Genomic DNA, 14,916 nt, shown 5'->3' with positions numbered 1-14,916 from the left:
CCACAAAAGGACCCACTACCCTGTGTATTTTTGTAATTTTTGCTTCTATCTCTGCAAGTAGTAACTCGACATTGCCATCACATGCGACTAAGGTCAAATGAGGTAAACTGCTCTGCAGTGGGTTCTTCTACTCAGAAGGCAGTAGGTGATCATGCTGGAAGTCACATGATCAAGGCTGCATCTCCCATCATCCCTCTGGGCAGTGATATGGGATAGTGGGTCTCTTTGAGGACTTTCAAGTCTGAGGGGGGGATGGACAACATATGATTCCTAGAAAAAGGAGGAAAACAACACATAAGCAAAACAAAACAATGAGCAAAATCCAAGCTAGGAAAATGAGTCAGGCATGTAAACAGCATGGTGCCAAAATGATTACAAAAGAAAATAAAAAGGGAAAAGGACAGGTGGGGGGAGGGAGGGGGGGCGGGGGGAGGGAGGGGGAGGGAGGGGCATGCTACAGAAGGAATGAAAAGAAAAAAGGAAAAATTAAAAACAACAACAACCCCATGAGCTAAACCTTGCGTTACAGAAGGTCTTCAAAGAGACGGTTGCGAGTGCAGCAACGCTCTGGCTTAAGTTCTGCAAACCAAGCTCGGCAGAATCGGGGCAAAGCTGCATCTTTCACCGTCCGCTACCAAAGAGGAGAGGCAAGAGAACCAGCGGCACTTACATTGCTGGCTGGGGTCCATGTCTGTGGTCAGCTTCACGTAGTTGGAGGGGAAGAGCCCCACTTGTCCGTTGGCCTCCCCCTTCCACCAGTCGGGGTCCTCCTTGTTGAGGACGTTGATGAGCTGACCCTTGCTGAAGGCCAGCTCGTCGTCGTTCTGGGCCGTGTAGTCGTACATCCCGATCACCTGGCACACTGCGGAGACAGGGTGGGTGAGTCTCGCCCCGGGCCAGGGGAGGGGGAGCCTGCGCACAGGTCAGGGGAGGCGCGTTGGCGGGTTCTGCAGGGAGGGTGGGGGCCGCAGAGGGAGAGGGGGGGCTTCAAAACCAGGACAAGCCACACTCCGCTCTAGTTTTTATCATCTCTTCCCCTTCCTCACGTGTGTGGGTCAGCCGTGGTCAGGGCTGCGCTGCGGGCGGGAGGGTTTCTAGCTGAACCTGGGGGACCTTTCAAAGGCCGACTCTGAGACTGGCCATCACAGGGCAGAGATGCACCTTGGGACCTCAAGCCAGAACAGGCCCCCCTTTTTTTCCTAAAGGTGGAAGGTAATTATTATCTGTGCTCCCAAATTCCAGATCTCAGTGAAAAGTAAAATCAGTATCTTACTCTGCTGGATCTTTGTGTCTCAGGTTTTTATCTCAAAGAAAGAAATTTTTCGTCAAGAACAATTTTTCTTTTCTCATTCTCCCTTGAATCTACGAGGTTAAAATGTTCTCAGTTCCTGGCATGTCCATATTCCAGATGCATCTGCACAGTCAGCCTGCACCCTAATAATCTTCCCTAACCAATGAGCATACATAGAGCTAGACTTTTCAAGCTCTCCAGCAAATTCAATCACTTCAGCAAACGATTTATGGGCCAGAGATGGCGTCGGGGTACAACCAACCTGCTGAAGGAGTTGGACTCGCTAACAGAGGCCCCACTGCCAGGCCTCCCCAGGGACAGCAGATCCAGCTGGCAGCCCACCCGTCTGCCTGCACACGGCAGAGGCCCAGCTGGGGCTGGGAATCAGTCACAGTTTGCCAATCCTTTCATTTCTTGCGAAGGCTGCCAAATTTTAACCTTACTTCAACTGGGGAGGGACAGCCCAGATATTTAAACCATGAGGTCCTGGACGGCAAAGTCTGCATTTTCCACAAATGCCACCCAAGAATGGAGGGCCTGAAGACTGAAAACAGAACTCTGCTCCCCTCCCTTCCCCCAGCTCAGATGCCACTGAAGTGTCTAATTTGGTCTGTCCAGTCAGAACAGGCCCACAGGCCCAGCTGCAGGGCCTGGTCCCGCCGCATCTCTAGGAGGGTGGGCAGCATCCTGCGCAAAGCCCCTCTGTCCTCAGGGAAGGTCAGGGGAGTATTTCAGGCTTCAGGGGGACACACATGACAACCAACGGCACCCCCCACTCCCCCGCCCTGGCCGCCAGCTCCTGACCTAGTGAAACCCCAGCCATTTATTTTTAGGGATCCCTTTTTGTCCCTTTGCCCCCTAGCCCAAGCCCCAATTTAAATAGCTGGAAGGAAATCAAGAGAAAACTCCGGCTTTAATGCTGCGGCATTCTTGAGTCCTTTATGAGGAGCGGTCCAACAAGGGCCCTGTTGTGCCCGGCCAGGCGAGGCGGCGTAGCTACGGGGCCCTCTGAAAACCATGTTCCACCCCCCAGGAGCGGGGTGTCCATCCTGACAAGTGTGAAAGCCCCTGACAGCAAGTGCAAAAGACTACCTAAGATTCTTCGAGAGGGGACTAGTGGGAAGACCCAGGTGCCCTGCCGGCCCCTTCCCGAATGCAGACTGCGGGCTGCCTACCTGCTGGGAACGCCGTGGGCTTGGCTGGCTCCGTTGGAGTAATTTTGCTCGTCCCAGGGCTTAGAAGTTTTACGTAATTAGCCGGGAACCAGCCTATCTGGCGCTTTTTTCCACGTGCCTAGTAAGAAAATAATCACATCAAAATGTTTACAGCATCCATGTTCTCACAGGACAGCTTGCATTGTCACAGAGCACTTCATGGAGCTTATGTACAACTGCAAAGCAGAAGGCCTCCGCAGCAGGCTCTGGACTAATAACGTAACAATAACAACAGCGGTTAACATGATAATCAACATTTACCGAGCGCTCTATGAGCCAGGCCCTGTGCTAAGCACATCTGTGTATTTTTCACCACAATTCCAGAAAGATAATACTCTCATGGCTCCCACTTCCCAGATGCAGAAAGTGAGGCTAAAGAGTCAACAGCCAGTCCCAAGGTTACAGGCCAGTTAGTGGCCATCGAGATTCACACTCGTCTCCATTATTCTTATAACAATCAGAAAAACACAACAACAAGCATGCAAGTGTACTGAGAACAGGAGTCTCAACTTCACAGTGTTCCCCCAAACCAGAGGGCCTGTGGGGTGGCTACCACCACATTTTTCATTCATTCCCTTCTCCTTCACTGCCACCTAATTTGAAACAAGACTCATTTACTGAGTGACTACAGGCCAGGTGTTGGCAATCAACTGTACATGGCACGGAGGAACTTGAAACTGCAGAGTCAAGACTGACGACTATGGGACAATTCCCAGGACCGGGGAGGCTTTGTGGGGATCGAGAGAAGGCCATGACTGACCTGCATGGCACAGCAACAGAGAACTTGGAGTAGCTCACACGTGTGCCGGCACACACATGCCTGCACAACCTCTAGAAACAAGGCCCTCACAAAAACAGTTGCTATTGGTGACAGGGTGGGAAGAAGCATCTGTATCCCCTTTTGTAACTTGAATGTTAAGCCAGGAGCATCATCACCTACCCTAAAAGGAATAAAACAAAGGAAACTTGTGCCACCTGCCTCTGGCCTCTCCCCTGCCAGTCTGCCCAGTAGCCACCCCAGGTGACCCGGAGACTACAGATCCACTGTCACTCTCCTTGTGGGCTCACAGACTTCACACGCTGGGCTCAAAGTGTGAAGCTTTTATTTTCACAGTGAATTTGCCAATGATTGCAGCCACCCATTCACAAGATCCCCCATGTTCATTGAGACTATTCGCCACCCCTGCACTCTCTGCAGGCCAGCACACAGAGCTCATGGCAATCTTACCTACAATGAGAGAAACTGTGCAAAGCATCAGAAGCTCTCACACGCACAGCAACTCAACACCCGCACGGCTCGCACCCACACGGCTGGCACCATCCTTCTGAGCTGGCTGCCCTGTGTGCGTAGCAAGGGGCTGTGCTGCTCCCACTCACCACCATATAGGCCTGCCCCTCTTTGTCCAAGGCTGGCCTCCACAAAGGGTAAACTAAGCATATACAAGTGCGCACACACAGGGAGGAAAAACACTGGATGTACAGATGTGGCTTTGGAAACAACCATCTGCTCTTGCACCACGTCTCACAAAGCCATTGACTGACAGCGCGGGGTCCATGACATGTATGGGAGACTCGGGCGGGCAGCACTGTCCCGACATGCATTTCTGACTTAGGAACAGATTCAGATCAACCTTCAGAAGAATCTGTAGCTCCCAAAGGCCTGCGACCTGCTGTCTGCAGCTTAGGAATCATACAGGGTCAGATCACGCAGAATCTCATGCCATCCAAACACCAGACTCAGGCCACGTGCAGTTCCTTGACTTTGCAAACACTGTCCCTCTGAGGTTTTGCAGATTCAAATCAGGACACAGACTACTCAACAAATGAAAAAGACACTAACTTGCAGCTCTCCTTCCCACCATCCACCTGGGTTCTTTTTTCGGATCAAAATCAGCTGACCAGGGGCCAGGGTCAGCTGCTCGGGGCCGGTGGCGGTATAGGAGGCAATGACCTGCGCGATTTCTGAAAAACAAGAGCAAACATCACGGGCGTGGTCACGTCGGGAGGAGGTGGCCCCAAGGAGACTCAGCTACTCCCTGGCTCACAGATGAACATCCTCAGAGTGGCTGGCCTGGGCTGGTTTTCTGCTAATTGAGTAAGGCTCATGGCTGCCCCCACCCCCACCCGGCTTCCAGGATGTGGCCGATCTCAGGGGGCCACCCAGTCTGCTTAAGGACTCCCTCATCTCTCAGAACCGATTTACTTACCAGCTTCCCTCCATGAAGTGCTCCTCCTTCCCCCCAGTGTGCTCCCCACCCTGGTCACAGCCCCTGCTACAAATACCGTGAACACCCTGATGCCAAGACCCGGGCCCCCTGCTTTCCCTCCGCCCCCAGCACGGTGCTGGCCACACAGTAACACTCGGTGTCGGTTACATGAGTAATGGAGTAACGTGAAGCTTCCCACCCGCAAGTACAGTAAAGAGAAATTCTGCTCCAGAAGCAGCCGGAGAAGGCACCACCTGACTTTTGTATCTCGCTTCCCACAGCCCCGCTGCCCTAGGCCATTTTCTGGGCGGCTCACAATTGGAGGCTGATGCCTGAATATTGGGTAGAAATCAGACCGGTGCACGTTTGCGTCTTTTTATTTCAAGTTAGAGGAGGAACCTGGGGTTAAGCAGGGAATTTTATACCAAAAAAAAAAAAAAAAAAATCAAAAACCCCACAACCCAACAACAAAAACTACCATTCAGCACAGGAAAAGATATAAACAGTTCTGCACTTTTCTTGAATGTTAAAAATCTCACGGGAAAATACCAGCAGCACCACAGACCAGGCTCTGAAAAGGGCATTTCTACTGGCACCGGAGGTCGAGTATGAAAAGACAAAATCCTTCTCTGACTGACCCTGACATATCTGGGGTGGCCGCTCCTGCACTTCCAGGAGCAACACAGAGCAAACTGTTCTGTTCTACACTGTCTCCCCATCAGTGGTTCTTGAGAGAGGACAAAATTAGGACTGCAGGGAGGGAGGGAAAGAGGGAGAAGGGAAGGAAGACGGAAGGCAGGAAGGAAAGGTATAAGCTTCATCTTCTGACAGTATTTCCTAATTCTCTAAGAGGCCCATCAGCAAGCCCCATCACCCTGCTCTGTGAGCAGTGGCTGCCCAGCTAGGAGCGCCATGTGTTCCACAAGCTGAGGGAAGCAAGAAAGATCCAGTTCACATACACCCCGGCCCTGCCCAGCTAGGAAGAAGAGTCCTCCCTGCACACCGAGGACTAGTTCTAGATCCCAAGCATTTCCGTGTGGAGAAACAAAGTCCAAATTAGTGTCTTATTAGGCCTCCGACGTTCCTGCTCCTCTAGACCAGCACCCCTGGCCGGTGATCTGCCCGGGGCTTCTTCTCTGCCTTTTGTGTTTCTGAGCTGCTTGCTGGTTTTTCACTCAAGTCCACCTGGGCCCTTCTGAATGACAATTCAAAACGTTGACTGCTCCCAGTTAAAGCAGAGATCTGACCCAGGCCATCCAGCCTTGAGTCTGACTAAAATCCCACATCAACCTGGAAACCTATTTCAGCACCACAGAGACACAAACCCCTCAGGTGGTGGCGAGTCCTCTTCCAAGATGCAGTCTCCTAAGGCTGTAAGAGGAACAGAGCTGCCACCACCGAGTAGACAACAGCCCACCGCGACCCTACCCTTCCACATCTGCTTGCTCCTTCCAGGCTGCTACTTAGAGAAAATGTGGTTTTGTTTAAATAAACTAAGGCACTCTGAATTCAGAGGGATGACTATAATTTTATCCCGTCAATGTGCACCTGAGGAAAACCACCCAAAGGCGTCTATATTTCCGGGGCCCACACGCTGGTTAGAGCTGTTGCTCCTGAGTCACCTCCATTATTTCTGTCCCAAATGGAATGTGCTGTCAGAGCTTCCTGAACGTAACATAGCCGCCGAACCCAAAGCTGACAGCTCCAGGCATTACAGTGCCCCACCATCTGAACCACCTCCTCACAACCAAGAGAGCTCTGTCTGGTGGTGTCCCTGCTCCCTGTGGTGAAGTGACAGCCAGGTTTCATCGCCGTGTACACATCAGAGCGGACCCAAGGAAAGGCTCTCCTCCAACTGCTCTTAGCAAAGACTCATATGCTGTTTTTCTTTTCTTAGGCTTCAGGTCTTGATAAACAAAGATTGGGAGCAGCTAGCAATTACATTCAAAACATTGAGAAAAATAAGCATCAGGGTTTGTAACTTACCAGGTTTTTTTCCTAAACTCCCTGTTTTCCCAGCAGTTCCAGAGCCCTTAAAACAGAGCAAAAGGTCTCATTTGCATACTGCAGAGTTTTGGTCATGCAACTTAAAAAACGATCAACGATGACACAAACCCGCTGGAGCCCCTACATCCCCCTTCTCGTTCTGGGCAAACACAGTCACATCGTATCTCCCGGCATGAGGGTGTCGAGCAGGAAAACAAGGGACAAATAAGTACTGAACACACATTGCTTGGACTCTCTTCCGTGGAGGCAAAGTAGCCAAGTACATGGCACTGCAGGACCCAGGCAGACTCTGCCCCGGTCAGATCCAGCTGGGTGCACCCTGGGACAAGTGAGTCTCCGTCCTAAACGCTAAGCTGATGCCTTATGTCCAAATGGTTCATCAGGGACTGGTTCACACACACAGAAAGTGCAGACTGCAATACCCAGAGTTTTTGATACATTAAAATAGTAGTGTTTTTCTACACTGGCTTTAGCACTTTTTTCTTTCCAGAGACTGCAATAGGACAGTGACGATTCCAGCACCCTTCCCCCTCACTCACCCTCTGCCTGAAGAGTCTGCTTCACCCAAGTCTACAGTGTTGAGACACTGAAATGGCTTGACTTCCACCCAGGCTGGGAGCATCACACAAGAGCAAACCATATTTTCCCCCAACTATGAAGAGCTCCCAGAACCCCTGGGCCTGAATTCTTCTCATGGACACACGTGAAATTTTAAACCAGCTGGTAAATCAACAGAGACCTTGAGAGTCAGGACAGGGGCCAGACTCGTCTGTCGTTACAAAGTGCTTTCTTCTAAATTAATTTTCACCCATGAGTCCCCATCTTGCAGTAAATGAAGCATTCCAATGAAAACAAAGCCAAAAGCTTAATAAACTAAATGAGAGTGCTGTAAGAATAAAAGCATGTAATTTATCTACCAGGAACACAACTTATCAGAGTTCTTTTGTTTTGGTTATTGAAATTTAATAACCATTTATCAGGGAAAGTCTGAGTTAAAATTTTGACTCGGAGCATGATTTCTGTATTATACAAACAGAGCTGCACAATACAAATCTCCTTGTTATTTTTATAGGCTGTGTATCAAAATAAAGGAATACCAATGAAAGAAGATTCCAGCTGATCTGTGACTTTCCCAGTGCAAGCTAGCAATACACTCCCTGTATTCCATGAAAAGAACAAAGCAACTGGCAATCGAGAAGCTTCAGTATGCTCCCTTTTAAATGCCACAGCCAGCACTACAAGCTAAGACCTCCTGGGAAGACCAGATCTGGCCCAGCACCCCTCAGAAATATAGTAGAAAAGCTGCCCCAGGCTAAGAGCCAGCCCTTCTCATAGAAGTATTGAGGACTGGACAACCTCTCCCAAGCCCGCAGGGCAATCCTGTATCTGAGGCTGGGTTAGGTTTATAAATTTCACAGGATATTTTCCTTGATTTCTATGTCCAAGTAGGAGGAAAGAGGAGACTTCTTTTTCTTCATTATTATGAAATAATGTAGCTGAATGTTTGTCCAAAACCTTTAGCACTGCTAGCTCTGTGGCTAATAATTTAAGACTGTGGTTAAGAAATCACCTTACAACACAGTTTAAGTTCACAAAAAAGTCAGTGTATTTTTTTTTTTTTTTAACTTAAAGACTTGGGATGTTCTAGTAGGGAGCTATAAATTATTAAAATATACTGTAAGCAATAATTTTGGGGTTTTAACTGATCCAAAAGGTAAAAGTCACTTTAAGCATGGCTTGTGCACAGCAGTAAACATCGAGTGTAATTTTCCCTCACCCCCATCAGGCTCCGACTGACTGGCAGGACAGGAGCTTCATTTTTCCCTCCCCAGGTCTGCAGAGATCTCCCTAGGAAAAAGGACTTTCTTCCGGCTACATTCCCAAGGCAGGCAGACTTACAGCAAATCCCTCCAGGGGATCTCGGAGAGCTGCTCCCCAGAACACAGCAAGCAAAAAGAAAAGCCACCACCCAAAATGACACTCCCTAGAAAAACAAACCCAGCAAATACAACAGTCCCTAGGCAGGACAGGGGAGAAGCCAGGGTAGAACGGGGAACACCAGCAGCACCAGCCAGTGGCACCAACAACAAGTCTGCAGGCCTCGGCTTTGCAGATGGGCCCAACACCCTCTGCCTGGCATTTAAAAGAGTGTGCATGAGAGCTTATCCACCTGACTACACAGGAAGACTACACCTCCTTGGGTGCTTGTTACCTGCCTCTCCTCTCTGCCAGGAGGTATGAGAATAAAGACAGTAACTAGAGTTGATTACCTACGCTTTACCAAAAAAAAAAAAAAAAAAAAAAAGCCAGTTCCTATTGCAGGTTTATATACGGGCAATGGCTCTGTTAAATGATTACATTGACACCCTGAACTTCCCCACTACCTTGAAATTGGCCAGGGCAGACCATACTTGGGCAGGCCCAACTATCCCCTTTCATTAACCTTGCAAATGATATTTTAGCCCCCCATTTATTACAATGGGGGTTGTTTCCAGTTTATACAGATAATAGCATTTAGGGCAAATTTAGTCCCTAGTAACAGAGCTCCTAAGGCCTGGTCAAATGTGCCTTATCTCTTTGAGTCTTCCTATGATGTTGGCAAAAGTATAAATTTCCAAAACACTCTACTACCCGATATGCAGAAGCCAGTATTATCAAAACACTTTTGTTAACATGGGCACAATCTCACACTGGTCCTATCATGGGGTATCTCAAATCAGCGACCAGGAGGACTGAATCAAGGAAGTTTGTCCCAAATCGTAAGGCAGTTACATGCAGGAGCCTCCACGTGGCCCCAGGGAGGTCTCCTGGTGGTGGTGGGCGGGGGGGCTGGACGGGGTGGACGTCCAGGCTCACCCTGTAGCACCGAATGACAAGTGCAAACAATTACAGGTCATACTATATTTGCTGTCACGTTCCAGAACTTAGCAAAACCCAACGAAGTGTTCCACCTTCAGACACTGTGACTCCCCACAAAGGGAATCACTGGACAAAGAGGGAAAGGAGACAGTTAATGTGGGTTTACCTCTGAATCTTTAAGCCTCACATAGTTAGAAGGGAAGACTCCGGACTTGTCGCCCACCGTTCCTGTCCACCAGTCACCATCTTTCTTGGTAACCAAAATCACATCCCCTTGCTGAAAGGTTAAATCGCCTTGCTCAGAACTCTCGTAAGTGTACATGGCAATAAACTCTGGTGGGGAGAAATATTGAGATATGGAGAGAGCTTGATTGTTTACAGAATTCCCAGACAGCTTTTTGCAAAAGCAAATTTATGAATAAGGAAGTTAGGATCAGATCTATTCAAGAGAAAGGCTAGTCGTGGATAAAATACAGGGTTGGGGAACAGCTGGGCTCCAAATTCCCCAACTGCACATAAAAATTCAGTCACTGCAGGCAGGGACACCATTCTTGGGAAGACCAGGCATCAGAACAGAACCCCAACACTGAGCACCGACAGACATCTGTGCTTCCCATCAGGGCTTCCTTTTTAAATAAAAATGCTGTTTATGTTTACTTTTAACTCCCAGTTACTGAGTAGCGATGGCAGGTTGAGCTCTGGGCTAGATGCAGATGCACTTACAGGCAGGCTTTTGGTGCAGATCAAATACCTGTGTGTCAGTTTTGAGAGCACCAACTCACAGTTTTAGGAAACTTTAAGCTCTAGTAAATCCTTCTGCACATTAAAGCAGCCATATTCCACACGACTCAAGTGCCTGAGTGCAAACTCATGTCCTATTGCGCCACATGCACAGATGGCAGGAAGTTACTAGAACACAAAATAAAATATACATTCTTTAGTTAAAAACAGGTATCTCCTTGTCATTCAAGGGCATGAACAGGTAGAGTGGACTGAGGAGGAAGGCAGAGTTCACCCCATCCCAGAAAATGACCAAGTCTTTCTGAACAAGTTGAGATGACAAATCAGTCTCTCATATTTTTCATGCAATTTGATCTCAAAGGATAAGAACTGATGTTCTTTGCTGTCTTGCATGTGGAGGGTGTACATTCCAGAGGAAATCTTTCTTTCTCATTATAAACAGCTGTTTTTACTAAGGCTTAGAACCATACCATACTTCCGGCAAGATCACTAGACACTGGGATAAAAGATTTCCCTCCATTTTTATCTTAAGCCTTTTATATGTTTTTTTTTTTAAAGAAATTTTAAATAAATCTCCATTGACCCAAAAAGTTCATTTTTATGTGTGTTTTTCATTAAAACTTCAGAGAATAGTCCTTCCATGCAGAGTCTAATGTTAGTTAGGGCTGAAATGTAGAAGGAAGAGATCCTTTGGTTAATTACAGGAGCCTCTGCAGGAGGCCTAACAAAAGCTAAAATAAACATACATACAAACACACACACACACGCGCGCACACGCACACACACACACCACCCACCAACACTCACGCTAGTGGGCAACACGATAATGTGAGGGACTCCCTGTGGGGCTGTGTCACCTCTGGGGGTGCTGACCCCCAGGCTGAGGCCACTGTGACTAACCACAGGGACAGTGCTGGAACCCACACCAAACACAGCGTGATCCAGTGGGCCAGGGAGGACAGAAGCCTCTCTGTCTTTGCCCTGTGCCGCTAGTAACACACACCTTCACAGTTAAAACTGGAAACTGAGTTCCCACACAAGGAAAACAGAGTCGGGCACTTTCACAAGGACATTCCTGTGAATATATCCCTTTTCCTGATTTCTCAATCTTCCGACCCTTCCCTTTTCACTGTTCCCTTTTCACTGGTTCCCAAGCTCATGTTTGGCCATTTAAGACAGGGTCCTCGGCAATTCAAACTTGCCCTGAGATTTCCTACACTTTAAAGCTACTGTCTTTAAAATGAATCCAAAGTTCGAAGTAACTTTCAAAATACTTAAGAAGCATGAACTCTGGCTGAACTTATGCCTGCAGAATAAGATCACAGGGGACTGGAAAGGCTGCAACTGGACTTGCCCTGCTGGGCACACAGCTCTGTGAGGCCAGCGCGGGATCCAGTGATTCCCAGAGATGGGAGGGTGGATACAGGGGCCCCCACACTCCTCAGACCCCCTTCACAGGACATTTAACAGAGGGCACTGACTGGGCCCAAGCGTAGGCTTGAAGAGCTGCCTATTTAACCTTTAATTTCATTTATGGTCTAATTTTAATCTTGATTGTGCCTAACACAGTATTAATAAGCAGCTCAATAGCTGCCAACAGCTTTTCTCAGAATTCCAAATGCCAATGTCCTCCCCCACAGTGCTTGGGAAAGCCAGTTATCTTTCCTAATATTTCTAACGCTGAGTCATTTCAAAATGGATGGAATAAATGTCCACTAAAACTAGAATTTAACTCTCTTTTGTGGTCCCGTTTTAAGGATGTGTGTGGGTCACCTGTGATCTATTTATGGGGCCTCAAATGTTGAGGCCCCTGTATATATTTCAAAACAAATCAATACTCATCAGCCCTGCTGTTAGAGGAGATTGCTCACTGCTTTCAGCCTCCGTCAATAACCAGGAGACGAGGCCAAAGGGAAACAAGAACAGCCCCTTACACACACATACACACACACACACCCTTCCAATGAGCTGAACTGAATTTTGGGGCGGGGAGAGCTCATAATTTGCCTTATGCGACAGAATGCAGGTGCTGTTTTTAAAGGTGCTTTTGGCCTTGTTCTCCTAGCAGAGGATACAAAAGTCATTAAAATAAGAAAGCATGAATAGCTAAGCTAAAGATTGGTTGGGGGGGGGCGTAAGAGCAAACTCTGCATGCAATAAAATGCTAGATCTGTTTAGTGAGGACAAGGTTTTAGAGATACACCGATAAACTAAAAATTTTTTTTTTTACTTTCTAAAATTCCTCTTGAAAAAGTAACTTTGCGAGTCTGAAATACCATTATATCTTAATCCTTGATGTATCCATGCAGGGAAACGGTTCTAATGTTTTTCTTTCTCAGGAGGCAAGGTTTCTTAAGAATGCAACCATCTCATAATGGCACACAAATTAAATAAAACATTCTCTGTTCACATAGTTTATTCAAGGAACCCATGAAAACTTACTATATAATTGGGTGGCCATCTGCTAGCTACAAACACTGCTCAGACTTCTCCAGCAAAGCCTGTCTGCCCCTGGCAGCGCTCTGCTCCTAGTGTTATAAAGACTCAAGTGAATGGAGAAAAGACAGAAATTCCCACCGTTAGAGCAGCAATGATGTGGGTTTGTTCATTTTTAAATCCATGCCATGTATCAGGATATAGTCCTTGGGACCATGATACAACGTAAAGTCCAGGAAATAAAGCAATTAATTGTGTCATAAACACTCAAAACGAAATTTGCAGGCCTAAATAATCTGCTTAGGGTATTTATTGGGAACATAGGAACTGAACTTCTGCTTCGTTTGGGCTGTGCAGATGGCACCAAGGCTGCTGTGGCAGCTTTTCGAGACTGTGTGGTTATGGTTTTGAAACAAAGCACTTATCTGTAACTCAGAGAAGAATAGGTGATATTAGGGAAAGCAGTGTCCACAATTAGCTATGAAGAGGTTCAGAAAACTGGATCCCCAGTGACGTCAATGGGCCTCTTTGATAAGTCAAAGGGTGCATAATCAACTACTGGAAAATTCAGTTTTTAAAATCAATCTATGTGACAGTATTTTGAAAGTCTCCTCAAAGTACTTTGATTTTGTAAAGAGCTCAATTTTCATTTTACCTTACAGCTTAGTATCCTGAAGCTAAATTGATGCAGTCGCTTTTAAAATGAAATCTGATCTTGGTCCAGCATTCACCTTGCCTAGTTCATCCCTGCTCGCCCCGTGCAAAGAACACAGTTGGACTCAGGTTCTCACCTTCTCCGGAAACAGCTGGCTTGGCTGCTGGGGAAGCTACTCTCTTTACACTAGCAGGACTTTCTGAGGAGCCAGAATCCATGCTGAAAGAAAGGGAAGGGGAGGAAGCATTTTAATTTTTATCTTAAATAGTACAGCCGACATTGATTTTTCACTTTTAAAACGGTTTAACATTTAAAATTTTAAACCATCTACAGCTGAAATAGCTGCCCTTGGCTAAGCTGAAATGGACAATGAGGTGCAAGAAGGGTGATTCTAAGCTCACATTCCTGTTTTCAGACCTCACGATGCTGGGTACACAGCCTAAGGGCTGATCTGTTTCAAAGCATGACTGATGGATGCTCATCAGTGTTCCTGCCGTTGGTACCTTTGTAAGGTTCATAATGTGTTTCGAACACGTTGGGGTAATTACACAACCACCTAGTTAAGGTGCCATGTGTAACAGTCCCTAATGAAAAAGATAATTCCTTCTTCTGATTGTTTCCCCAGTTGCTCTGGGCTTCTAAATTCCTGGCACAGTACTGGGGGCTAAGCATGAAGAACGGCATAATCACCAATAAACCCACAAGAGTGTTCCAGGTCTCAAGTGGGAGTCTCTCTTGCAAAGCCAATGAAAAAAAAAAAAAAAAAAAAAAAAAAAACCCCACACCGAGAGACTTCCCCCAGGGAAGAAAAAATGATCATTTGGGTCTGTAAGCGGCTCCCTTCTTGCTGACCTGCTACACTAAATTTTGCAGACAACAGAATAATCTGTAGCTCCTGTCTGCAAATCTTAACTAGAGCAAACAATCATCTAATGCGTAACAGCATTCTCATCTCATAGAAGCAGATAAATGCAAAAATACCTGGTTGATTTCCTTATGGGCCCTGATATGAGTTTCACGTAAGACTTGGGGAACCAACCCTTCTGACCTTGAACTTCTCCAAACCACCACATGTCTTGCTGTTCCAGCACGGTGATGACATCGTTTTTGTTAAAATTTAAATGGTTGTCTTTTTTGGCTCTCCAGGGATACAGCGCTTGTGCTTGTAGCCCCTCCACCTTCTCACCCTTGTGGGAATAACACAAACGACCTTGCGTTACTTCGAGGGGCACAAAAGGGGGCACGTCCTCTCTAACACGCACGCGCATGCACACCTCAGCGGGGCCTGTGACAGCAGGGGCCAATGTGCTCCACAACTGTTGACAATTGACCCTTGACCCACAGGGAAGTGAAGGGCCCCAGTCCCAAGCCGTGGAAAACCCACGTACAACCTTTGCTTCTGCAAGAACTTAACTGCTGACAGGCTGCGGGTGACCGGAAGCCTGGCTGCTGGGCTGTTTACACTTCTGTCCACGGCAGATGCCAGTGCGTACAACCTCACAGTAG

The 14,916-nt window shown here is 47.4% G+C and overlaps 1 protein-coding gene across 2 annotated transcripts in view; it reads right to left on the bottom strand.

Annotated features, from left to right (window-relative positions):
- Positions 1-14,916, bottom strand: part of ITSN1 (intersectin 1) — a gene marked incomplete at both ends in the record, with an annotated part of 113,379 nt that overhangs the window by 33,777 nt on the left and 64,686 nt on the right. For both annotated transcript variants that reach the window (XM_084232293.1, XM_084232294.1), the window contains 7 exons: positions 671-862; positions 2,467-2,584; positions 4,346-4,467; positions 6,699-6,744; positions 9,745-9,911; positions 13,547-13,629; positions 14,392-14,597. In XM_084232293.1, coding sequence (XP_084088419.1) covers positions 671-862; positions 2,467-2,584; positions 4,346-4,467; positions 6,699-6,744; positions 9,745-9,911; positions 13,547-13,629; positions 14,392-14,597 — 934 coding nt within the window. The remainder of the gene's footprint in view (positions 1-670; positions 863-2,466; positions 2,585-4,345; positions 4,468-6,698; positions 6,745-9,744; positions 9,912-13,546; positions 13,630-14,391; positions 14,598-14,916) is intronic.

This window comes from Talpa europaea, assembly GCF_964194135.1.
Source record: "Talpa europaea genome assembly, chromosome: 4".
Taxonomy (NCBI): domain Eukaryota; kingdom Metazoa; phylum Chordata; class Mammalia; order Eulipotyphla; family Talpidae; genus Talpa; species Talpa europaea.
Note: the sequence above shows the minus strand (reverse complement) of the source record. Positions and strands in the feature narration are given on the sequence as shown.